Source organism: Bufo bufo, chromosome 6 (assembly GCF_905171765.1).
Source record: "Bufo bufo chromosome 6, aBufBuf1.1, whole genome shotgun sequence".
NCBI lineage: Eukaryota > Metazoa > Chordata > Amphibia > Anura > Bufonidae > Bufo > Bufo bufo.
The window spans coordinates 69,846,337-69,873,909 of NC_053394.1; the positions used below are offsets into that span (position 1 = coordinate 69,846,337).

The 27,573-nt window shown below is 43.4% G+C and overlaps 1 protein-coding gene across 1 annotated transcript in view; it reads right to left on the bottom strand.

Annotated features, from left to right (window-relative positions):
* SEMA4G (semaphorin 4G) overlaps positions 1-27,573 on the bottom strand; it is a 209,045-nt gene that overhangs the window by 62,967 nt on the left and 118,505 nt on the right. The window contains exons 6-8 of the mRNA XM_040438633.1: positions 13,931-14,024; positions 10,319-10,432; positions 6,946-7,103 (exon numbers count right to left, since the gene is read on the bottom strand). Of these exons, the coding sequence (XP_040294567.1) occupies positions 6,946-7,103; positions 10,319-10,432; positions 13,931-14,024 (366 nt within the window). The remainder of the gene's footprint in view (positions 1-6,945; positions 7,104-10,318; positions 10,433-13,930; positions 14,025-27,573) is intronic.

The window sequence follows — 27,573 nt, forward strand, 5'->3', positions numbered from 1 at the left end:
TGAAAACCATTTCAGGGGACTACCTCTTGAAGCTCATCAAGAGAATGCCAAGAGTGTGCAAAGCAGTAATCAAAGCAAAAGGTGGCTACTTTGAAGAACCTAGAATATGACATATTTTCAGTTGTTTCACACTTGTTTGTTATGTATATAATTCCACATGTGTTAATTCATAATTTTGATGCCTTCAGTGTGAATCTACAATTTTCATAGTCATGAAAATAAAGAAAACTCTTTGAATGAGAAGGTGTGTCCAAACCTTTGGTCTGTACTGTATATGTATATATATATTATATTCATTTTCTTTTAGACTTGATAAAGGGGTCTAATGTACCCCGAAACGCATTGTCTTTGAATAAATCAAAATCTATTTGACACCTGGTTGTTATATTGCACCGTGTGTTGTCCACACTTGCTTGACTACTATGGTCCAGTACTTCTGTCATCCAAGATGGTCTCAAAACTTCTCAGACTACTTGATGACTGCTGTGCATTTGGTAGTCCAAGACACTCCCTGATGCCCTCAGATTGGTCAGCACATGAAAAGTGCTGGCCAATCCAAGAGCAGGGCTGGAGAAGCAGGAAATGTCTTGGACTACCAAATGTACAGTTTGCATCAGGTAGACTGAGAAGGCCGGGAATTGGCAGATCCACAGATGAAAAGATGAAAACGAGGACACCATTTAAGTGCTCTTCTTGTTCCCAGGATTTTTTTTTCCTTGAACTGGAAGGTTGCTTTAATAAAAATAGACAATTTTTTTTTAAACAACATATAACATTATATGCTTTTTCATTTTCCTCAAAAGCAAAGGGTTTGTAGGAGAAGAAAACCCTGCCTGCTTTCTTCCAGAAACAGTGGCCAATCTTCTCTATAGGCCATGGTTGCTGTTGCAATTTGATAACCAGTCTAGTGAATGGAGATGAGCAACAATACCAGACACAGCCCATGGACAAACGTAGTGCTGTTTCTGAAAGAAAGCAGCCATTTTTTTAATCTCATATAACCCCTTTAAGCGTTGACGTGCGCCTGGCTCTACATCTTACACAAACAAGACTATGCAACCCGGTACCCACTTGGTTGTTTGACAGTCACAACAAAAGTTCAATGAAAAATACAAGTTCTAAATGTCTGAATTGTGAAATGTGTTCCCGACTAGAGGAAACGCTTTACAAATTGATAAGAAATGAAGCTATTTACCATCTGTCTGCATTTATCTGATGGCGAGGAACGTAACCAAAATGAGATCACTCGGAGAACGTTTCATACAGACTTTTTTCAGAGGACAATTATACATTTATGGCTTGTTTCTGAATTGGGCAAACGTGAGCTATTGCATGATGTTTCAGAAAAGGCGGGAAAAAGATGTTTATTGCCTTCTGTTAACACAAGAAACACGTTAGATAAAGTGATCTTCTGAGACCATCTCTCTTCATAGGTGAGACAGGACCAGGAACGCAAAGTAAAACCAATCACTGTTTTTTACTAGAAAGACTGCAGAAAACAGACAGAAGAATTGATGTCATAGTTCACAACCTAGGTTCACACGCAAAACAAAGTGTATGGGTCAACAACCTAAGGTGTGTAGCAAAGGCTGCGATATTATAGCTCCATAACTCTCCTCAGATATCCATTCTCCTCCTCCTGTATGACATTTATAGGCAAATTAGCTCATGACATCCAAACCAGAGACTCCTCCAAAAGGAAGAGTGACCCATCTGAAGACAGCTGCTTCAGGGTTCCTGCTCCTCAGCAGTACAGAGCAGAGCATTGCATAGAACCAGCAGGTATATGGACACTTATTTTTAGGAAATGCTCCATTGAATAATTATGCAAATTGGCTCATGTCAACCAAACCAGAGACACCTCCAAAAGAAAGAGCAGCGTGTATTTGTACAGTTGTTTCAGGGTTCTTGAAATCAGGTCTCCATAATCCCATCAACTGGTTTCCCTTTATAAAGACTGCCCCTTTATGTCCTGCCAAGACATCTCACCACTTAAATGGGCTGTCCAGTTGCCGATATTGATGACCTCAGGATACGTCATCAACATTGGATCTGTGGGGTCCCACGATGAACAAGTAAACAGTGAAGAGAACGCATTGTTCACAGGAACGCTGCCTTCTCTTCAAACAGCTAATAGGCCCCACCGATCTGATATTGATGACCTATCCGGAGGATAGATCATTGTTCTTGTTAACCGGACAACCCCTTTAACAACTCTCTATCAGGGGTAGTTCTATCTTCAGTTGAACACTTGAGACTAGTTGGTAAGAACTTGCTTTCTGACAACCCCTTTGAAAGGAGTATGGTTGTTGCACACCAGACAAAGGCAGTATGGTACCAAGTAAAGCCTTACTATACTTTCTGTAACGAGAAAGAGGAGTTGTCACCTCTCATGACATGTCTGTTTTAGTAAATAACTGTATTCTACATGATATATCAATTCTGTGTCATCATTTCCAAAGGGGTGTCCATTCACCGTCTGAGGTGCCATTTCATCACCCATGGTCTTACCTTCTTTCCTACCAAGTACAATACAGAGGTACATTATGCGTTGGATGACACACTGTCTGATAACGGCCACACCAATAGTCCTACAACTCATTTTATATTTTGTGAGCATGGTCAGAGGGATCAGGGAACTAGAAAATCACCGGATTAAGCAAGGCTGATATAAGGAAGCAAAAAGAAACTGTTCACTGACAAGAACATGATTGTATTTGAGATGAGATATTGTCATGAAGAGATAGTAAAGATAAAGGCCTAATCATCACACAGCACACAGGTGTATAGTCATAAAACTACCTACACGAAGGTAGAACACGTCTACAGCCCACACATATCCTCACTGATACGGAGCTGCTCCCTCTAGTCATACACCAGGTTGCACAAGGTTTAGCAACTGCAAACTGCGCACACAGGTTTCTTTACTTGGTGGCTTTTTGCACAGAAAGCTTGTTATAAAATATGGACACGTTCCAAGGTGATACATTTTATATAAAGGTTAGCGGTAATATTATTGGCTATACTGATGCAAGTGTTCTGCAAGATGCCTCGTGGACAAATGATATGACTGGAAGTTTTTAATAAAAATAAAAAAAAGGGTACTACTGTTACATCATGTCCCCACTGCTCCAGTCTCAGCACACAGGAAATGTGTGAGAAATAGCAGGAGATGCTGTGGGCAGTACTCGGATGAGCGGGCATCTCCTGCCACCTCCTGCGCATCGAGACAAGAAAACAAAGTTTCACTTGAACAATGAAAGAACCGTATTTAATAAGAAATAATAATAACCAACCAATATTCTGCCCTTCATTTTACACAAATGTATGGCCCCCAATTATATATATCAATAAAAGGGTTGTCCAACTTATAAGTGGGTTTTAAATACCCCCCCCCCCCCCCCAGCAGACAAGACATGTTAAAAGGGTATTTTTTTTTATACTGATGAATTAAATTCAGAATAGGTCATCACTATCTAATCTGCAGCATCCCTGCCAATCAGCTGTTTGAGAAGGCAATGGTGCTCCAGTAAGCACTGCTGCCTCCTCAGAGCTTACCAAGCACAGTGCCATTCGTTGTATAGCCACTGTGCTTGGTATCGCAACCCAGCCCAGTTCACTTCAATGGGAGTGAGCTGCGCCTAAGCCATGTGACAGAAGAAAGTGACATCACAGGCCGGCTCGGACTGGCCCATCGGGGAGGCGGGGGATTCCTTGGTGGGCCCCCTGTCTCCTGCGCCTGGAGATAAGACGGGGGAGTAATTATTTCTCTTGTTTCTTAGGAGAGATAATTATTGTAGCCACTAGGAGGCAGTATGCAGCGATGCAGCCTCCTACGGGTGTAAATTGTACAGGAGGCCCCGCAGTATCTTTTAAACTTCCCAGCTGCTGTCAGTGAAGGAGGAGAGAACATATTTGGCCATCCTCCTGCTTTCCATGCTGTCAGAAAACTGGCTGCTGGAGAGAAGGACTTCTCTGCGGTGCTGGGCTGATTTCTCAGGTGTGTGACAGAAGTGAGCTGTAGGAGAGTATAAGGGGGAAATAGGGGATTTGTTTATAGCAGGTACAGATCTATGAATGTGTGCTGCTCTCTGCAGACTCTGCCCTAGGTCCCCCAATGCCTCTGCTTTAGGTGCACTCTTATAAGTGCCCCAGCTACAGATGCACCTCAATGCCCCTACTCTCAATGCACCCCTAATATTGCATCTTTTCCAGTTGCACCACTAATACCTCTGCTCCAGGAGCCCCACTATTACCCTGCCTCAGGTGACCCCAATGCCTCTGCTTCAGTTATGACCGTCCGTTTATGCCCTTTGCTCACATTGCTCCTCTAGCACCTTTGCTTGGGCTTTGTTAAAAGTTATGACCTGCAAAGGGGGTTGGATTTATGCCAGAAAAATTCTGCAAAGTGCGTCACATTCTCCAGTATTGACACGTATGGTTTACATGGCGGCAGTGATGATATTCCGTATTTACAGGCATCACTGCTGCCATGTAAAGAGATACTGGTGTAGTGGTGGAGGATTTAAAGGGGTTGTTCAGGTTTTCAAGTTATCCTCTCCACACCATAGGGCATAACTATATGAATAGTGGGGTCAAATTCTGACACCTCCACTGATCCCAGGAACGGGTCCTGTTCCCCCTTTTTGCTGCTCCATTTATTCTCTTTGGGACCACTGGAAATATCCAGCTCTGTACTCTGCCATCTCCAGCGACCCCATAGAGAATGGATGGAGAGGCAGGGCATATGGTCAACCTGCGTTCAGACCCCCACGGATCACTTAGTTACCCCGATCCTGTGGATAGAGGATAACTAGAAAAGTGGACACAGGCCCTTTAACTGGCGAGCATTTCTATTTTAGTTTGACACATATTTTTGGCCATATTTTTTATTTTAATTTAATTACATTTTTTTTTACACCCAAAGAAATCCTTTAAAAATAGGGAATGTGAAAAGGTCCAACAGCTATGACACGACAGGTGATAAGTGTCTGATTGATGGGGGTCTGACTGCTGGGACCCCCATGATAAAGCAAACGTGGTCTTAAGACCCTTGTGTACATTAGATTGGCTGTAATGTAATTGAATGTCTCAGGACCCCTTTTTTCATGATCAGTGGGTGTTCCAGCAGTCAGACCCCAGCAATCTGATATTTATCACCTATTCTGTAGATAGGCAATAGGTCATTATGGTAGGACAACCCTTTTAAATATATCGTACATTATGGTTAATTTCATGCCAGACATTTATGCTTAAAGGGGTTAAAGGGTTTGTCTCACTTTAGTAAATTGCATTTATCATGCAGTTAATACAAGGCACTTACTAATGTATTGTGATTGTCCATATTGCCTCTTTTCCATCACATTATACACAGCACGTATCCATGGTTATTACCACCGTGTAATCCAGCAGTGGTGGCCGTGCTTGCACACTATAGGGAAAGGCTGGAAGTGCGCATAGGCCAACACCTTACCTATAGTGTGCAAGCACGGCCACCGCTGCTGGATTACACGGTGGTAATAACCATGGATACGTGCTGTGTATAATGTGATGGAAAAGAGACAATATGGACAACCACAATACATTAGTAAGTGCCTTGTATTAACTGCATGATAAATGTAATTTACTAAAGTGAGACAAACCCTTTAACCCCTTTAAGCATAAATGTCTGGCATGAAATTAACCATAATCTATTAACTTTCTATACATGATAAATGCCATTTACTGAAGAGAGACAACCCCTTTAGCCCCTTTAAGTGTGCTACACTTAATAGGGTTAGGCATAAATGTCTTGGTGTGTGCATTGCGTGTTTTTTATGTGTGATTGGTGTGTGCTATATATGATCTCTGTATCAGTGGTGTATGTGCAGCATGTGACATATGCATCAGTGGCATGTGAGCCACGTATAAGTGTATTGTGAGCCACATCTGTCCAATGAGTGATTGGAGTGCGCTGCATGTGTCTTGTTTCTGACTGAGTTAAGTGCAGGATATCCATATATGTGTAAATTCTGCCACATGTATGTTTGTGCATTTTGCTGTGAATGTCTGCCATCATACTTCATCTTTAATATTTCTGTTATCACTGTAAGTGCTCATGAACACGACCGTTGGATGTTTTGCAGTCAGCAAATTGTAGAGCTGGAAAAACATGGATACCGGGTGTGTGCATTCTACATTATGCGGAACAGAACAGCCGGCCTCTAATAGAACAGTCCTATCCTTGTCTGTGATGTGGACAATAATAGGACATGTTCTATCATTTTGTAGGACGGCCATGCAGACATACAGACACCGAATGCACACGGAGTCTATTTTTTTTACCCCATTGAAGTGAAGGCAACGGTACGGACATGGAAAAAAATAAGTTTGTGTGCAGCAGCCCTAAGGTGGGCCCCCAGAATCAGTTACACTGGTGGGCCCTAAGTACCCCAGTCCTAAGCTTTGAGAAGTGAATGCTGTGGCCTTCTGAAAGAGCTGATCATGGGGGTCCAACACCCGGGATCAGATACTAAGATGGATAGGACATCAGTATAAAAAAGTAGAAGAGCAACATATCTGTACCCCGGAGCTTGATGCTGGATTCCGGCTTGTCAGTCCTACACTGTTTTCATTGTGCTTTGGCCCCGGGAAGCAACACAGACGGGGATCATATGTGCTGCTGCATCCAATGACTGGCCACAGTAGTGATGCATCCCCAAGCGACTTGTCAATATGGTCAAATGCCCCTTGGGAGACACGTCACTGCTGCGGACAGTCATGACCTGCTGTAAAGAAAAGTAATAAGAGGAAAGACAAAATGTAGCTTCAAACAAATCCATTTTCCCTGTCAATCACAATCTGGTACTACGTTAGTACATTTCCTCCAATAAGAATTATTATACCGCAGCTCTATAATAATACAAGAACCATATAACATCACTGTCTCACTGATGAAACTATTACCTTGCAAACACGAGCTACTCTTGCTACTTTGGTCTTGTCCAGAAACTCTGATGTTTCTTCCATGATGTTCTCGTTGAAGAAGTAGTAGATTTTATCGTCATCTCCTAGGGCAGTACTTAGACTTTCTTGAACTAATGCAGAAGTTACAAACTCAGCATCTAAAAAGGACAAATAATTTTTGTGAATGTTTTTATTTTACGAAGAAGCTTATAATCTGAGGAGGTGTAAAATCACAGGCTGGTTAATTGTGGTAATACACCTTTAGGACCAAATCCTCAGTATGAGCAGAAGATCAATCATACCATTTTGGCTGCTTGAGGCAACCACTAGGGGGAGCTCAGACGCTCAACTTAGTTTTCACCCCTTGCCGTCTGAGAAATTGATAGTTTAAAGGGACTTCCCAGTGATAATGATATTTTAACAAGTGCCAGCAGGATGCCCCCTGAAACAGAAGATTCATACATACCTTCTCCATGCTGCTCGGCTGCCTCCGCTCTCTCCATCTTTTGGTCTCTGCACTGTTTACATCCAGCGGAGCACGGGCTTAGTCACATGAAACTCTGTAGCCGGGAACTGGCTTCAGTGGTGAAGTGCTACTTGTGGCCACAACACAGCGGAAGTCTGTCATTGGCTGGAGCAGTGCATGTGACCATGACCAAGAAGACGGCAGAGGCAGTGCGGAGGACCGGAGAAGTATGGAGCAGGTAAGTATGAATCTTCTGTTTCAGGAGGCAGGCTGCAGGCACTGGGTAAAAAAATATTATTACCAGAAAACCCTTTTAAAGCTAGTATATGCCATTAAAGGGGTATTTCCATTACACACAATGGGGGCATATCGCTAGGATAGAGCGCTTGGCGGTGGCCGGACCCTGGAAAACCCGGGGTCCTCCGCCACCACTCTCCCCTCTTCATTCTCGGCGTAGGTGCGGGTCCAAGCGCTGGGACTTGCGCCTATCAGACAATGGGGGCATATCCTAGCGATATGCCCCCATTGTCTGAGATGGGAATACCCCTTTAATTTCTCATGGGTAGCGGTCCAAGCGTGGTAAGCCGAGAATACATTATGCAACTTTGTCTCCAGGTGATTCTATTCTGTTTTTTCTTTTTGATGGATAACATAAGGTTGGAAAAAAGGGGGAGGCGAGAGTGGACATTGTAACCATCTTTCCTGGCAGTCTGTTATCGTCATCGGCGGGGGTCACAGTGGTCTGGATTCCACCAATCAGACATGGATGGCTATCCTAGTGAAAGTCTAACAATGTCTTTACTGAGACAAAAGACAAAGATAATGACCAACCGCAAGGTGAGTAAATACAGACGCCAAAATCATGAAAACCTCAATAAGAAGGCTGACATTCTAGGAATGGGCAGTAATTAAAGGGAATGTGTCACCAATTTTTTTTTCGGCCAGTTAAAAGCAGATAGCAACAGACTTTTTTCCTAATCTCTTTTTATTTTATGACTGCAGTTTTTTTTTTATTCCAGTTCCTGAACATGATTATGGGGGCGGCCATCTTGCCTGAGCCTGTTCTTAACAGCATTAAGAAAATTGCTTTACAGCAGCCCCATGGGCCATAGACACAATGGTCTGAAGCCAACTCTATTAACTTCTATGGGAGAGTTTTCAAGGCATGCACTGCGCGGAGGTGATATCTGTGATTCTAATCCTGCTTGTAATGATAAGCAGATAACTGCAGGAAGTGCCTATTATTAGGCTTAGTGGATAGTGTGAACTGCGGGATTTTATGGGTTTTGATTAAATGTAGATCCTGACATGGAAAATTAAGAATAACATCACCAAATATTCTTTCAAAAATATGGTTAGAATAAAAACATTATTTAAACAAGGGATCGTTTTCATCATTTCAAATTCCCTTTAAAGCAGGTCTGTCGGCTAAATATACTGCCCAGTGTATAGGGCAACATGGCACAAAAAAAATAAATAATATTGTGCATTTTGGCAAAGGGATGCACTGAAAGAATACATAGTTTGTGTTCAGTGTATTCATGAACACAGCGTTCATCTGCCACCCCCGCCCCTCTCCGCAGTGACCTTCTGCTATGTATATATGCATGCACAGCAACCTGACAGTCACTGGCGGGGGGGGGGGGGGCGCTCTACTCATCAATACACAGAACTCATCTATGTGTCCAGCGTATTCTTTCAGTGCTCCTATTTGCCAAAATTGTTTTGTCCCATTTTGGCTACTAGAAATATGGACATGTAACTAATATGCTAGCCCTACAAAGGTTTTCCGGAAAACAATGTGACAACGAAATGATCCCACCCAGAAGTGACAGCCTTATGCTAGAGCAGATAAAGTAATGAGAACACAGACAGGCTGGGAACCCAGACAACTGTGCAAAGGCCAATTACTAGCTGCCTGCCATCTTGTAAAATATCACACTGTCCCGGAGTCCCCATCTTTACCAAATGTCATAACACAGAATGTCAGAGGATGAGCAGAAGCTCTTTCATATGTGTGGCAATCAATTATTTACAGCCCTTCCCCAAAAGACAAAAGCATTTCCAAAGACAAGCGAGTCAAGTCTGAATACACGTGACCATCAGGTTTTTGCTGCCTTCGATAAGACTAAGACTACTTGCACACTGTGCAGACTGCATGCAGTTTTTCCCACTCAGATTCTTGTGCGGGGAAAAACGCAGTGTAATACAGTTAATAAAGGGAATGATATTAGACAAATCTCATGTACTCTAAATTTTCCGTTCCATGTGGAAATTGACCTGCAGTGCGGGTTTCGAAATCCTCAGCATGTCAATTCTTTGTGCAGGTTTCACCCTTTTCCATGCAGGGGTGAGATCTGCATCAAAACGTCATCAAATCTGCACCAAAAGTGGTGCGGATTTGGTGCAGAAACGCGCAGAAATTTGCATGAAAATTGCGTGCAAAATTTCTGCAAGTCAGCCCGCCCCCATGTTCAAGTAGCCTAATAGTGCAGACGTCCTGGAGTCATTTGGTCCAAACATTCTTGCAATTAGGAAGAAAGACTTGTCCTCGGTCTGAGACCAGTGGCATTCAGTCACAAAGATCACTGCATTAACTGGAACCGTAGTCAACTTCCGCGTTTTCCTATGGGGAAAAAATTCCACCTTGTGCAACGGTTTTCACAGTTTTTGCAAGGTCATATACATATCCCAAATAGCGAAAATGATGCAGTTCTTACTATAAATCATAGATGACTCCATGTATCCACAGCCTGAAATCACTATTTGAGGAGGATTCTCTGCCAGGTACGCCCAAAAACAAATGGGCAAATATCCAAATAAGCAACCACAGATGCAGACATATATGAACACATACTGCATTCAATGCCTTACGCTTCTATTTTTTCAAGATCCAAAATATCTTACCCATCAACCAGTGCCGTGGAGACGCCTCAGTTTTCAGAGCTGGCGGCACAATATTTCTTCTTATGTCTGGCATACTGTGGAATCCATAGCGAGACGCGGTGTAGAGGCCTCCATCTGCAACAAAACAATCACCAAATATAACAGTGATCACCCCTTTGCTCTACTAGGACTCCAGTGGGCGATCCAACCTAGTAACTGAGCGCTGTCTCTGTACAAGCATGCATACAGAGATGGCCGACAATTACTGAGCAGGACCACCCACTGGACTGCTAAGCCAAGAGGATTTCAAGATTATTTTAGAATATATCTAATGACATCGAGAATTGAGAAAATGTTTTACAAACTTTAGGGGTCATTTTTTAAGACTGGCCTTTTAGACTCCAGTCTTAATATCCCCTACAGCTGGCGGTGGATCCGTCAGAGTTATGTAGAGGCGCTGGCCTCTACATAACTTCGGCAGATCCACCGCCACTACTAAATATAACACAGCTTCCTTGCTCTCTTACATTTAGACCAATTTCTACGCCTAAACCAGGTGTAGAAAATGGTAAATGAGATGGGCCTGCCGAGCCTGTCCTCTTCCCTGGCCATGCCCACTTTCTTAGACCTGGCGTGAGCGGGGAAAAGTAGCAGATTGTGGCACAATTTCTGATTAGTAAATGACCCCCTTTAAGTTTAACTTAAAAATATGATTTGAACAATATGTTGTTTCCTGACGATACATTGTCTTTAAGACTGACAGTCTTAGGCCTCATGCACGCGACCGTTGTTCTGGTCCGCATCCAAGCCGCAGTTTTTGCAGCTCGGGTGTGGACCCATTCACTTCAATGGGGCCACAAAAGATGCGGACAGCACTCCGTGTGCTGTCCGCATCCGTTGCTCCGTTCCGTTGTCCGGCAAAAAAAATATAACATGTCCTATCCTGTTCCATTCCGCAAATTGCGGAAGGCACAAGGGCGGCTTCCATGTTTTGCGTATCCGCAATTTGCGGACCGCAAAAAACATAACGGTCGTGTGCATGAGGCCTTATACCGTATTTCTTTAACTTTAAATGGAGAAGACCCACAAATCATCTCCACCTGAACCGAATCCGATCATTTTTAAGATGTCCGATTTGTCAAGGGGTTCTGCACCGTTTGATTACTGATGAACTATCCTTTGGATAGATCGTCAGCATCTGATCGGCGGGGGTCCACCGAACTGAAAGGGGCTGTGCGGGGCCCAGATAGTGATCGTTATAGCCCTAACATCACTGGACCCTTCAGTAAACAGCGAGAAGGCTGCGAGTGCCGTTGCCTTCTCGGCGGGGGTCCCGGGTGAACGACCTCCGCTAATCAGATGCTGATGATTTATCCAAAGGATAGATTATCAGTAATCAAAAGGTGTAGAACCCCTTTAAGTTATGGAAAAAACACTAAACTGTATTTTCATGAGATATTGAATGCAATGTCAAAACAGAATAAAAGAAAAGTGGAAAAACTGCCATCATAGAGTTAAGAGGGTAATCTTTTAAGACACTGACCACTGGCCTTTCCTAAATAGGCAAAGCGTAAGCTTGTAGATAGAAGGGTTGTAGAGGTAGCAGTCGTAAGGGGACCAACTGCCCCTCCACTACATGAGGCAGAAGCATAAAAATTTGAACACGGTAGGCGGACCAGATTTTGTGCTATGGTTTTAGGCCTTAGGCCCCTTTTACACGAGCATGACGGATTAGGTCCCGATGTGTTCAGGGAAACTCGCACCATTTTGCAAGTAAGTCTGCGATTGCGTTCAGCTGTTCAGTTTTTTCCACGCGGGTGCAATGCGTTTTGATGCGTTTTTCACGCGCGAGATAAAAAACTGAAGGTTTACAAACAACATCTCTTAGGCTCCTTTCACATGAGCGAAAATTCCGCGCGGGTGCAATGCGTGAGGTGATGGACCATGTGATGAGCGCAGTGACGTCATCAAAGGTCCTTTAGCCAGGTCCTGAAGAAAGTAGAAAGAAGAGGCGATCCGCTACGCGATCAAGTGGATGGGGTGAGTTAAATTTGTTTATTATTTTTAACCCCTCAATGGACATTTTACTAAGCATTCTGTGAATGCGAGCGAGACGGATTAGGCCCGGATGCGTTCAGTGAAACTCGCACCATTTTGCAAGCAAGTTCAGTCAGTTTTGTCTGCGATTGCGTTCAGTTTTTTCCGCACGGGTGCAATGCCTTTTGCTGCGTTTTTCACACGCGTGATAAAAAACGGAAGGTTTACAAACAACATCGCTTAGCAACCATCAGTGAAAAAAACATCGCACCCGCACTTGCTTCCTGATGCAATGCGTTTTTCACTGAAGCCCTATTCACTTCTATGGGGCCAGGTCTGCGTGAAAAACGCAGAATATAGAACATGCTGCGATTTTCACGCGACGCAGAACTGATGCGTGAAAAAAAAAAACGCTCATGTACACAGACCCATTGAAATAAATGGGTCAGGATTCAGTGCGGGTGCGATGCGTTCACATCACGCATCGCACCCACGCGGAAAACTCGCTCGTGTGAAAGGGGCCTTAAAGGGATATTTATGTTAGAAAGGTGTATTCATAGAAAACATTTGTAGGGATTTTTTTTAATTTTAGCATTACTATGCCAATGAACATTAAACTCAAATTTTGTCCCTCTGTAGTCAGCACAGAGAAATAATATTCCTATATACAGTAGATAGGTAACCCATTGTTTTTTTTTTTTTTTTACTGCTGCTGCAATGGAACAATTTCATCTGCTAGTATAATAGTAGATGTAGAATATAGGATAACAGTATGGTCCCTCTATTGTTCTTGATACGCCAAGATAAAGATGTGCACAAAAGGGCACTGCACTTATCAGTGTAATGTGTGATGCTCCAATGGAGTCATTTATACCACTTCCCTCTCTGTTCGGAGTAAATGGTCTGACTGAGAATGTCAAGCAAGACTGTCTGCAAAGCTAGAAATCTAAGCAATGGAACAGGAGTTAGGACAGGAAGTAGAATACATGGAGTGACTTCAAAAAATTATATCCAGGAAACCTATGTTCTTTTTCTAATTTACATAGAATATTCACATTTAGGCCGTTAATATGTCATCATAAACATATTTTAATGGTAGTTTAAAGGGGTTGGCCTATCTGATACACTGGAGACATATCTGCCCCAAAGTCTGATATATGCAGGTCTCACCTCACTTCTGGGACCCGCACTTATCTCTAGAACGTAGCCCAGAATGTGAAGAAGAGTGGACTGCGCATGCGCGGTCGGCCTCCATTCATTTCAATGGGACTGACGAAAATAACCAAGAGCTGGCTTGGCCATTTCCGTCAGCCTGATAGAAATGAATGGAGTGGTGCGCCCTCCTTCACTTAGCGGGCTGTGTTCTAGCGATAGGTGCGGGTCCCAGAGATGAGACCTGCATCTATCAGAGATTGTTTTTGCTTGTTTTTTTCCGAGAAACCCAAGCATTTTGTCCACAGACTGTATATGTCGTTGCATCGCAGCCCCATTAAAGTGAATAAGGCTAACCTGCAATACCAGACATAGCCCATTTAAAAAGTGGCACAGTTTCTACTAAAAAGCGGGCATTAATACATTAATACACACGCATCTTACCTATTATAAGACCGGTGTAACCTATGACCGGATCATATGGACACTTCTCTTTTCCATCTTCGAAGGTAGCAGGTAAAACGAAAGTCTTCCCGTCCTAAACAAACAAGCAAATAGATAAGATTAAGGACACCCAGCTGGACCGCAGCCCATAAAAGCAGACGGCAAACTCGACAGCTATAACCGGTTGAGCTAATGGATCACTAGAGTGCGCTTCCATCAATGAGCCCCCGATCTCACCGCCAAACCATCCCCTATTCTGTTCACAAAAAAAACAACATGTTAAAGCGCTAGAAATTCCAACTGTGCGTCGTGATAAAGGTTTAGTGAGAAGTGCTTGTTTTCTGTCAATACCAGAACAATCAGCTTCCGTCCTTCATGGAAATAGCTCTTTAGAATAGGCCTGCAGAGGACGCGGTATGGTTCCAGATTCAGCTGTTTTGCCAACACTGCTGGATCGTTACCGGCTTATTCACAACTTACCCCTTGGCTCTAACAACCCTTTTATGCTAAATGAGATATGAGACGTATGCGTTACTGCGAACATTACTGCAGTCAGGAAGACTGCAGGAACGTACGAGAGGGAACAGGGATTCAGGGGTTAATGGAAAGCATCGCCTAATATTTTCTACTACTTAAAACTAGATGTTCACTTTTTCAAATTTGTTTTTTTTTCTGACTGCAGATTGTGTATTCTATTTTCTGTACATGATTATGGGGGCGGCCATCTTGCCTGAGCCGCTATTAACTGCATTAAAAGGGCTGGTCTCACTTCAGCAAGTGGCGTTTACCACGTAGAGAAAGTTAATACCAGGCACTTCCTAAAGTATTGTGATTGTCCATATTGTCTCCTTTGCTGGCTGGATTCATTTTTCCATCACATTATACACTGCTCCATCCAGGGGTTATGACCACCATGTAATCCAGCAGCAGTGGACGTGCTTGCACACTATAGGAAAAAGTGCCGACCTATGTACACTCCGGCGGTCCTGGCAACCAGAGAGGCCAGCGCCTTTTCATATAGTCTGCATTACAGTCTATGGTTCTGTTCACACTGCCATTTTTTTTTTTTAATGGGCTGTGAATAACGGTTGCTAAAAAATAGGACATGTCCTATTCTGTTCGTTTTCACAGACCAACAGCCTCGTACTATTCAAAGGGCCTTTTTCACAAAGGCATCTGTGAAAAAACGGGCGTTAATAATGGACAGTTTTGCCATTTTTAGCAGCCTTTTTTTCCACTGTTGTGTGAATGTACCCTTAGAGAAAAGCTTGACAGCAACTAGACGGACCGCAAGATGTTTATTGACTTTTATGGGAAGGTTGCACACGACCGTATCTTGCATCCGTGTCCGATCCGCATTTTTTTTGTGGATTGCACATAGACCCATTCATTCCCATGGGTCTGCTAGAAAAAAAAATGGATTGCACACACATCATTCGCGTGCTGTCCGCATCTGTGTTTTTTCCTCAGATTACAGAACATGTCCTATTATTATATTATTATTATTATTATTATTAGAATAGTCATTTCTAGTAATGGGAGTGAGAAAAATAAGGATTGCACGCATTAGGTGTCCGTGTTTTGCAGATCCAGGGTTTGCAATACAGGTGGTGTGCATGAGGCCTTATTCACTTGAAGGTGCAGTGAGCTGCAGCACCAGGAACCGCTCACTAAGACGCAGCTGTGGCTTGTAAACAGCGAAAGGGCCACAGCACTTGCTGGAGCAGATCAGTGTGGGATCAGAAGTCGGATCCCAGACAATGGATATTGATAGCCTGTCCTAAGGACTGAAAACCCAGTTTAAGCATCCGACGTCGCATAACATTTATTATGTATGTCACAGTATTGATGGCTTGCTGTGGAGGAATCGAGGTATGCATTATATTCTTGGGTTCACGGAGATCCACCCTATCCCACTGCTCCATCTACAGAGGTAAAAGAACCTCCAAGCATCCTAGCAGCGCTCTGGTCTAGTGGTGGACTTGTCATAGACCCTACAGGGAAATTTCCTGGTGGGCAGATTCCCAGGGGGCCACCCAAGGCCTCCACCCAGCTGTCAGCTGGGTACATAATCTGATGCTCTCAGCATTAATTAATGCTCCGACCATCAGGTACTTATGCCCCTGGCCACCCTGTACAGGTCCCCTCATGAATTCAACTGTCCTTAGGCCAGTTGAACACGGGTGGCAGTATTTTATGCTGCACTATTAGTGTATGGTTCTGCTGGGGCGGTACTGTATTTGTGCTGCACTAAGGTACAGTTGGCCCCGCCTACTTCTGTTGTCCCCGCCTACTTGTGTTGCCCCGCCTTCTGTCAATCTGGATCCGCCTACAATATGGGGCCGCTCTTATTTATTTATTAGTTTTTTTCCAGGGCCACTTTAAGCTCACAGTCCGACTCCTGGCTCTGGTCACCTTTGGTTAGTGTTTTACTCCCTATTATATAACACATTGAAACCAAATGAGCAGCTGTAATGAGTAGGTAACAGAATTGTGAAGACACTGCCAAGACTGTTAAATCAGTGTCGCTAATTACATTGTACGCTCCAATAAGGTAAGACGAATAAATCACAGAGCGGAGAATTCAATGAGAGACAATAAGTCGTAAGACGGATTCTGGGATCCTACTAATTGTTTCTATAAAATGATTTCTCGATCCTCACAGGCTGACACTTAACACTTAAAAGCAGACTTTGGATTCCCTGTATTTAAAAAAAAAATTTTTTTTTAGGGCTAATAAAATGTTTGGCTCTTTGACCAAATGAGACATTAAGCAATGCTGTCAGGAATTTCACCACGTAGAGAGGATCTAAACAGGATTGATGCCGATGACAAAGAGCAGAGCAAAGGAGAATGTACAAGCAATGCACAACGAAAGAATTGTAGAACGCAAAGAATGAATCCATAATCGAGATACCTACCGTCTCCTCAGAACATCATCTAAATGTCTATGCCAAGAACGTTCCTCCTCAGAGTGACGCTATCATTCCAAACACTTTACTCCAGTCAACTACAGGCTTAGGGCCCATGCACACGAACGTGTGCTGCGGCCCGCAATTCACAGGCACCGATAGTAGGGCCGCCGAATGTGGATTGCGGACTCATTCACTCCGTAGTGCTTCCGTGGGGTTCCGCGCCTCCGTTACGCACCGGACCTTCCGGATTGCAGACCCTTTCAATACGAGCACGGCCAGGCCTCGTTCACACTTCACGGACAGGACACGTACCCATTGACATTTAATGTGTTTGCTTACATATGAGTGCTTTTCCACTGACCGTGGGACATGGACAAAACACTCTCATTGAAGCCTATGGCTCAGTGAAAAAAAAACACTGACACGATGCAGGTGGCATCCATGTTCCGTCAGTGGTCTTTCACGGACTGCTGGTAGCAGATGACACGCAGAGGGCAAAAAACGGACACACGGACCACAAATGGATTCTTTATGGATAAAACAAGAATGGATTTTCCACAAGGCCTTAGATCTATCCAAGATGTGTCTATTCATTGACTTCGACTACTTGTGGGGTTTTATAGAAAAGTCATATTACAAAGCAAAACTAAGAGTAGACGGCAGTTTTTTTTTTTTTATCCCATTTCCTGACTATGATTATGGGGGTGGCCATCTTGCCTGAGCTGTTAACTTAATTTAGATAGATGTTTTACAGAAGCCACCATGGACTATAGACACAATGGTCAGGAGGGGACCTCACTGACTTCTATGGTAGAGTTTTCCAGGAATATTCTGTGACTTGTGCATAGGTCAGGAGGGAGTAGACAAGCTGTGATATCACCTATTGTGAATGGTGGATCCTGTTTATATTATATATATATATATATATATATATATATATATATAGTGGCACAGTGAGGGGTTGTGTCTGGCAAGGCAGGTATTTTCCTCCCAGCATGTTCGGCTGGGCTTCAGCCAGATGAGGCCAAATACCGGACAGGAGTTTAAGCGCTGATCCGGGTTTTGGCAGCACCTGGCTGTCCTTAAATAGGCAGCTGGGCTCAGCAGAGATGTCTCTGTTTTTGGGATCTGAGGCTTTGTGCCGTGCTGGAGGGCTGAGAGCCGCACGCTGGGGAAACAGGCCCCCTAAAGCCTGCTGTGGACTACTGGAGGCAGAACTGCCAGCAAGGTGACTTGTGTTATATAAACTTTCCATTGTGTGTGAATTAACACCAAGACTGCAAAGTTACATGCTGTTTTGTGCAATTTTGCCTCAAGTGTGAATAAACACTGACATTTTGAGTTAAGAACTTGTATTTTGCCTCTGTACTGCGCCCGCTTACCCTATCTACCAGAGCGAAACCCCACAATATATATATATAGTAGTAATCCTGCTTGTAATGATAAGCAGATAACTGCATGAACGTGATATGTAAAGACCAAGAAGTGGTGCCTATTATTAGGCTCAGTAGCCAGTGCGAAAACTGCAGGATTTTCTGGGATATTTTTAATATAGATAGTGGCATGGAAAATTAAAAATAGCATCACCAAAATTCTTTAAAAACATGTTTAACACAAAAACATGATTAAAACAATAGATCATTTTCTGATGACACATGACTCGATGCTGTGCCATTCCTTTATTATTCATGCTAGAATTTTTTTATGAACGAATTACCAGCAGTATGTAATAAAGGTCCTTTATTGTAAACTTCTGACAATTCATTCAAAGTTCTAGAAGGAATAATAGAGGAACGGCAAAACATAAAGTCATACGAATACATGCTCTGTACATGGGGAATGCAAGCAGCTACTAAAACAGACACGTCAGGAGAGGGCACAGGTCTTCTAAGTCTGAAAAGTGTGGTAGCCCGTATGTTGTCATGTGCGTGCAGACAAAAAAACGTTTAGCTGAGAGGTTGAGGACTGGGTATTGTCTAATCGGCTGCACTGTCATATAGAAACTAATGGCTACATTTACTTTCGGCAATTCATGCTATGAATGAGATCAATAGGTCACAATCCTTTGAAAAGTCAGACATGAAAATTGCTAACAAGTTTTAGCACATTTTCAGTCAGTAAAAGAAATAAAAGTAATCGTCTGACACAGCACCAAACATTTTTCTTCCGCTACATTTGCAGCGCAGTTTAACACAACCTATTGTTCTCTGTCGGCCGTCATTTATATGGCATTATTCAACCTAAAGGCTGTCTTACACTGGGCGATATTTTGGCCGAAAATTGCTAATGAGCATTCGCATGAATGCTCGTTAGCGATGATCTGGCAGTGTAATACTGCCACGATTACCTGATGAATGAGCAAACGGCACGTTCATTGGGAAATTCAGGCAAACCACTCGACAGTATGGCATAACGACCCCCCCCCCCCCCCCCCCCATGCTGCAGAGGAAATCGCTTCATGTCCTAGCAGAAGATAATCGTTCAGATTATCACTAAAAAGTGCTCGTATCAACGCTCGTTAGTGATGATCTGGCAGTGTAATACTGCCGCCGATTACCTGATGAATGAGCAAACGGCACGTTTATTGGGAAATTCAGGCAAACCACTCGACAGTATGGCATAACGATCGCTCCCCCCCATGCTGCAGAGGAAATCATGTCCTAGCAGAAGATAATCGTTCAGATTATCACTAAAAAGGGCTCGTATCAACGCTCGTTAGTGATGATCTGGCAGTGTAATACTGCCGCCGATTACCCGTTGAATTAAGTAATCAGAATCTTTTAGCAGGTTTAAAAATCTTTGATTGTCGGCGACAGATAATACCGTATAATCACAATCTGCTGGCGGCAAACAGTGATTCAGTATGGGGACTAGTGATGACAAAAGCGATCACTCCTCCCCATACTGAGGAGGAGATCGCTGCATGTAATAGCAGCGGTCTCCTCTGCTGACGAACAGGCAGGGCAGGCAATGGTGTAATAGGCAGGCGGCTACATCTCCCAGTCCCCTATACACATGCATGCTCAACTAAGCATTCGTATGTTGTGAATGGGAGAGAGGAGAAAGCTGCTTTCCAGCACTCTTGCAGGTGTGTTCGCAGGTGTGTATGGGCCGGCAGCGCTCACTTAACCTTGTGTTTGGTTTTTTCTGCTCTTGAGGACATGCCAATATAAATGAAGGTGGCATAGAAACGCATCGAGCAGACGTTTAATCATACAAGGGTTTATGTGGAATTAGTGCAGTGGCGATTGTGGTTAGGGGTGCTGGAGGCTTTGTGAGCTAGAAACAATAGCACTCACCAAATAAAATATCCTGCAATAGCTCCCCGCGATGTATATGTTATCCATGCCATAAGTAGAGAGAGATACATGGTGTCCAGGAACACAACACCAAGATGGTAATATAGATCTCCATATCGGATACCAGAAGGGTGGCTATGTGATGAATATTTAAAACTGACAGTAGCCGCCCTCCCTCCTGCACTTTAAGCATTTTGGCGGATAGCCACGTTTTTAAAGGTAACAAAAATTAATTAGTTTTTAAACGTTTTTCTTCAGGAAGTAAGTCATTTTGTTTTGATGGTAACGCAAACCGATGTATTGTTTCTGAGTGAATCCCCAATAGTTGGTGTCCGCTCCCCAAGAACAAAGGGATCAGTTATGTAGAAACCCAACACTCTCGAAGCTTTACACCCCCAAGATCTGGGGAAAGTCGGGAAGCCCCATACACATTAGATGGTCCGCCGATCCAGCTGATATTGGACGGGTTCAGTTACTATACAGCTAACGCATGCGGTCAGCTTAAAAGGGGTTTTCCACAATTTTTTTTACTGATAACTGGGGGTCTGACCCTCGGGACCCCCACCAATCAGCTGTTTGAGAAGGCATCAACGCTCATAGTAACGCCGCGGCCTTCTCTCAGTGCTTGATATCCGCAGCTCAGGCCCATTCACTTCAATGGAGCTGAGCCGGGCTTAGAACATGTGACGGATGACATAACGTCACATGGCCTAGGCAAAGCTGCGAGAAGGATGCAGCGCTACTGCGAGCGGCAGTGCCGTCTCAAACAGCTGATCGGCGGGGGTCCTGGATGTTGGACCCCCACTGATCAGATACTGATGACCTAACCCGAGGATAAGGCAAAAATACACTAAGGGCCAGTTCACACGACTGATTCTACAAAAAACACGCTTAAAAAAATCAGCGCAAAATACATGCTGTTTTTTATGTGTTTTTGGTGCCTTTTTTTACCCAATGGGTGTTCATCTCATTACAAAGCTGATTTTTGTACTTGAGGTTTTTGAAGCAGATCTGCGTCAAAAAAAGCGCAGAAAATTTACAAAAACGTATCAACTTATTTGGAGCTGCTTTTTTTCTGCTTCCCATTCATTTCAAAGGGAAATTCAGGGCTGATTCTGCCCCAAGATCTACTTTTTTACACGTGTAAAAAAAAAAATATATAATTTACGGAAGTCTGTTTATTTTAGCCATTTTTGGAGCCGATTTTGAGGCAGAAACGCACCAAAAAAAACTCAGCGTGAACAACGCATCATGGTAAACCCATTGATTTCAATGGAACCATAGCCCGCACAATTCGGCGAAGTATAAGACAGGTCTTATCTTTTGCGAAGCGGCTGTATGGATGCAAAAGCACATGGAAGCTCCTAGACAAGAAATGGTGGCACTGGAGCAGAGGCTTTATATATCACGAATCCGGTCAGTCGCTTTATAAATACTATACGTTCAATGATCAATTATCTTTTGCTTTTTAGCACTTTTTTCCAGAAATTTGGAACAGATAAAAAGACGATGTAACCAAATGACAAAAATAAACTACAATGATCAAATGCATTCAATATCAAAATATAATTATTCTTGCCATATGTAACTATGGCAACATCTCCTTTCCCCGCGGCGCCATCAGTTAGCTCCGTACCGTCACCTTCATGTTACAACAAATACGCTGCCGGACACCAATTCACATATCTCTATGAAGAGAATTACGACCGGTCACTTAAGTAAATAAAATTACGCTCAGGGCTTCAATGTGTCCTAGTTTTTCCAGAACGGCATGGAAATTTCCGCTTCTCCTACTTACGGTACTTCACAATGATGAAATGAAATGAAATGGCTTCTGATAATCCGGCGCTTATTAAGACATTTTAATGTACTACAGGTTTTGCTATGGAATGATCCTTTACTGGAAAATCATTTCAAATTTTGTTAAATGAACCTTCCAGTATGGGAAAAATGTGGAACCATTGGTAGGATCCTAAGGAGAGATTCTACATCTATGACTATCCTACCAAGCACACAGCACGAGAACCCAATTTACTTTACCAGTGATGCAGAAGCACACAAGGAGGGCAAATATACCAGAAGAGATGAGCCAACAGGCCATGACACCACAAGGACAAGAATGTGACAGCTCCTGACGGGACTACAGTAAGACACATTTGCGTTAGGGCAGCAGATTCATTCCAGAGCTTTGAGGAACCTGGAAGAATGGGTTTCTACGGTTTAATTTAGCCTTCAGTCTGACACCATCTGTGCTTTTATATGGCTCTGTTCCCATTGCATTAGGAGGCAACATCAGGAACCTCGATTGCAGATTCTGTCCTCTTTGATGGGAACAGTGCAGCAGTATTCTTCCTGTCATAATGATGGGCACCATGGTCAGAAACGGATGTATCCTCCACTCCATTATTTATGATTTATTTCTGCTCCTATGATGTTTTTGTGACTTTTTAAATGTCATTGCAACTTTTCTAGCCATAATTGGCATTTTTTCCAGCACCCATGAAAAATGGGAGTGATAACGGCTGGGTATGGGTGTGGGGCCGTTGGCCCCCGGCACAGTTGTCATTATTTACACCAGAAACTGGCATAAATAATGACTGAAATCTAGAGCAGATCCGAGCTGCCATAGATTTCATTCCAGCACACGGACTGCCGAAGCAGGAATGTCATTTATGAGGAGACTCATCATTAATTACAGCACAGGCCATATCAAGACCAGTAAAGCACACGCCAGTCTTAAATAAATAAGGACCTTGGTGTTTTTGTTTTTATTTTTTAATGCCACTATCTATATTTTAAGAACAACCCTGAAATCTTGCAGTTTTCACTTTGGCCCCTTAAGGCTCATAATAAGCTGACAATTCCTGATCTGTAGAGAGCATTTTTTATGGTTACCATATTTTTCGGACTGTAAGACGCACTTTTTTACCCGCGAAAGTGGCAATGCGTCTTATAGTCCAAATGCTAATGACTGTTTCCATTACGGAAGTGGTTATCAGCATGCAGGAGGGAGAGCGGTGAGGGAAGCTTTGCTGATCTTCTTCCGGGCCACACTCTGCGTACACCGTCAAGAAGTAGGGCACATAAGGCACGCAGTGACAGTGCAGCATGGACCAGAAGATGATCAGGGAATGGTGAGCGGATCTGCAGAATGGCAGCGCTGCCATGAGCAAGCAAAGTAAGTTTATTTATTTTAATATCTCATCTGAGGTATGATGAAGGGGTCCGATCTGAAGCTGATGATGGAGTGCGATCAGATATCTGATTGGGGTTTGAGCTGAGGTTGATGGGGATCTGAGTTAAGGCTGATGGAGGGGTCCGATCTGAGGCTAATGGGGGTCTGATCTGAGGCTGATGGAGGTTGGGGGGGTCTGATCTGAGGTTGATGGATCTTGGGGGTCTAATGAAGAATGGGGATCTGATCTGAGGTCTGGTGAAAAATATATTTTTCTTATTTTCCTCCTCTAAATTCCGGATGCGTTTTATAGTCCAACACGTCTTACAGTCCGAAAAATATGGTATTTCAGACAGGATTACAACCTAAGATAACACCTCTACATAGATAACACAGGTTCCACCATTTCACAATAGTTGATGGTCATATTTTATCTACTCACCTTCCCAGTACAGTGACTTCTGCACAGGTCACAGAGCATGCCCACAACATTCTTCCATGGAACTTAACGAAAATCTCTAGATGACAGATTCCTATTGTCCATGTGGCTCCTGTTATCCATCTCTCTGAATGCTGTTAACAGCACCTCAGGTAAGATGGCGCCCCCATAATCACGTACAGAAAATAGAATAAAATATCTACAATCACAAATAGATTAGAAACAAAGAATAGTCTTCGCTACCTAATTTTCACTACTTAAAAATATATAGAGGACACATTACATTGAAGAACCCCCAAGGCTATGATATTGGTCTTTTAAGAGCACAGCATGAATGGACTACATGCACCCTTGGACACCAGAAATGTACACCGGACAACCCCTCATAGAACACCCGAATTTGGGCTGAGAAATGCATGAAGAGTGGCTGTTCTGGAGGTTATGGTGGTACAACATACAATATGAGAAAAAAAACAGAAAAAGGAAAACGGAAAAAGGAATCCCAGCTGCTGTGTCTTTGTGAATAAGCTTCTTTTTATTTTTTCAGAGAGCCCTACAACCAGGACGCGTTTCGGCATGCAAGCCTTTCTCATACAATAAGGGCTGTGAAAACCAATGGCGACAAAAGCTGGAGATGCTGCTCATAACAATATTTTGGCAATGGCTAGCCAAGCAAATGCAGAAACTTAAAGGGGTTGTGCCACAAAATATATTCTACATTTTTCTAACCAGCCCCTGGGTCTGAATACGCTTGTGGTTGCATGTAATTACAAATTTAGTATAGTCACTGAGTTATTCACTGAAATCTGTATAGCGCCACCTGCTGTTTGCCCTTTTTCTAAATTCTCTATCCAGTCAGTTCCATCCTTCAACTGCCCCCAGCTGCAGCAGAAAGGACATGCCCTCTGAGAAAGTGCACTCCCCCCCTAAGCTGCCAGCTTGAAATAAATCTAGCAGAGCAAATGCAGCAATGAATGGGGAGATCTTTGGATCCATGTGCTGGTTCTGGCTTTGTTAGAAAGAGATTGTCATGTCATGTATATGATGTCCGATTTTCATTTAAGCTCATTTTATAGTCAGAGCTCATAAACAATATCATCCTTTTTCTTCTGAAACGCTGAGCAAACTGCAGATCAACTGTGGAGAGCAGCTGAACGTACTGACCTAAACTGTTTTCTTCACTCACAGGGTCTTGGCAGCGACCTTTCATCACATACATAAAATGCTAACAAGCGGCACAGGGGAACAGAGCTCCTCCATTTGTGTTTACATGCATAAAAGGGACACGTGCCCCGTCAACCGCTTCTCCTTTCTGCTTTAAACATGACAAAATCGCGGAAAGCTAAACATAAAAAAAAAGGGAAGCAACAGACGCTACATCATCAACAAACCAGAGGGTTGGTGCGTCTCTTGATCTGCAATGAAGCCTTAGCACACAGGGTTTTGATTAACGAAGGTCTACACTTCTCTATCAGGAGGGCATGTTGGACCCCCGTCTGGCCACCGGCACATCTGGTTGAAGTTTACTACATGAAGTAAACACAGAGTAAATTTCTATTTATATGTAGTAAATGTCAGGCTAAACATTTAGGATACCGATTGTGTGTCCATATTTCCCAAGGCATAAAGCATTTGAACTCCCACCCAGGAGGGTCTACAAAACCTCCAGAAAAGCCAAATGTACAAGATGCAAACACAGTCCAACAGTTAAAAAGTCTTTTCAATTATCTGTATGGCTGGACATGCTCTTCAGATAACAGATGCCGGTGGGGGGCGAAGGTGAGGATGGGGCTGTTGGATTTCAACATGCCCATTCTTTTGTTCTGGGATGAGATTAGTTTGGACACCCTCATTCACACTGGTCGATTAGGTGGTTCGGCTGACATTAAAGAGGTTCTGCAGTTTTTTTAAACTGATGATCTATCCTCTGGATAGATAATCCGCATCTGATCGGCGGGGGTCCGACAACTAGAACCCCCGCCGATCAGCTGTTTGAGAAGGCAGCAGCGCTGGCAGTAGTGCGCGGCCTTCTCACTGTTTACCGCAGGCCCAGTGACGTCACGACTAGTATCACTGGCCTGGGTGGGGCTAAGCTCCATTCAAGTGAACAGAGCTTAGCCCCGCCCAGGCCACTGATACTAGTCGTGACGTCACTGGGCCTGCGGTAAACAGCGAGAAGGGCGCGGCACTACTGCCAGCGCCGCTGCCTTCTCAAACAGCTGATCGACGGGGATCCCGGGTGTTGGACCCCCCGCCGATAGATCATCAGTTTAAAAAAACTGCAGAACCCCTTTAATCTAATGTGTAAGGCCGGCTTATGTCTTATTTTTCATGGAGTGGGAACCAATATGGCTGCCTTTGTATCTTGTAAGGATTATAGCTCAGCAGTTATACAGGGAGTGCAGAATTATTAGGCAAGTTGTATTTTTGAGGATTAATTTTATTATTGAACAACAACTATGTTCTCAATGAACCCAAAAAACTCATTAATATCAAAGCTGAATATTTTTGGAAGTAGTTTTTAGTTTGTTTTTAGTTTTAGCTATTTTAGGGGGATATCTGTGTGTGCAGGTGACTATTACTGTGCATAATTATTAGGCAACTTAACAAAAAACAAATATATACCCATTTCAATTATTTATTTTTACCAGTGAAACCAATATAACATCTCAACATTCACAAATATACATTTCTGACATTCAAAAACAAAACAAAAACAAATCAGTGACCAATATAGCCACCTTTCTTTGCAAGGGCACTCAAAAGCCTGCCATCCATGGATTCTGTCAGTGTTTTGATCTGTTCACCATCAACATTGCGTGCAGCAGCAACCACAGCCTCCCAGACACTGTTCAGAGAGGTGTACTGTTTTCCCTCCTTGTAAATCTCACATTTGATGATGGACCACAGGTTCTCAATGGGGTTCAGATCAGGTGAACAAGGAGGCCATGTCATTAGATTTTCTTCTTTTATACCCTTTCTTGCCAGCCACGCTGTGGAGTACTTGGACGCGTGTGATGGAGCATTGTCCTGCATGAAAATCATGTTTTTCTTGAAGGATGCAGACTTCTTCCTGTACCACTGCTTGAAGAAGGTGTCTTCCAGAAACTGGCAGTAGGACTGGGAGTTGAGCTTGACTCCATCCTCAACCCGAAAAGGCCCCACAAGCTCATCTTTGATGATACCAGCCCAAACCAGTACTCCACCTCCACCTTGCTGGCGTCTGAGTCGGACTGGAGCTCTCTGCCCTTTACCAATCCAGCCACGGGCCCATCCATCTCGCCCATCAAGACTCACTCTCATTTCATCAGTCCATAAAACCTTAGAAAAATCAGTCTTGAGATATTTCTTGGCCCAGTCTTGACGTTTCAGCTTGTGTGTCTTGTTCAGTGGTGGTCGTCTTTCAGCCTTTCTTACCTTGGCCATGTCTCTGAGTATTGCACACCTTGTGCTTTTGGGCACTCCAGTGATGTTGCAGCTCTGAAATATGGCCAAACTGGTGGCAAGTGGCATCTTGGCAGCTGCACGCTTGACTTTTCTCAGTTCATGGGCAGTTATTTTGCGCCTTGGTTTTTCCACACGCTTCTTGCGACCCTGTTGACTATTTTGAATGAAACGCTTGATTGTTCGATGATCACGCTTCAGAAGCTTTGCAATTTTAAGAGTGCTGCATCCCTCTGCAAGATATCTCACTATTTTTGACTTTTCTGAGCCTGTCAAGTCCTTCTTTTGACCCATTTTGCCAAAGGAAAGGAAGTTGCCTAATAATTATGCACACCTAATATAGGGTGTTGATGTCATTAGACCACACCCCT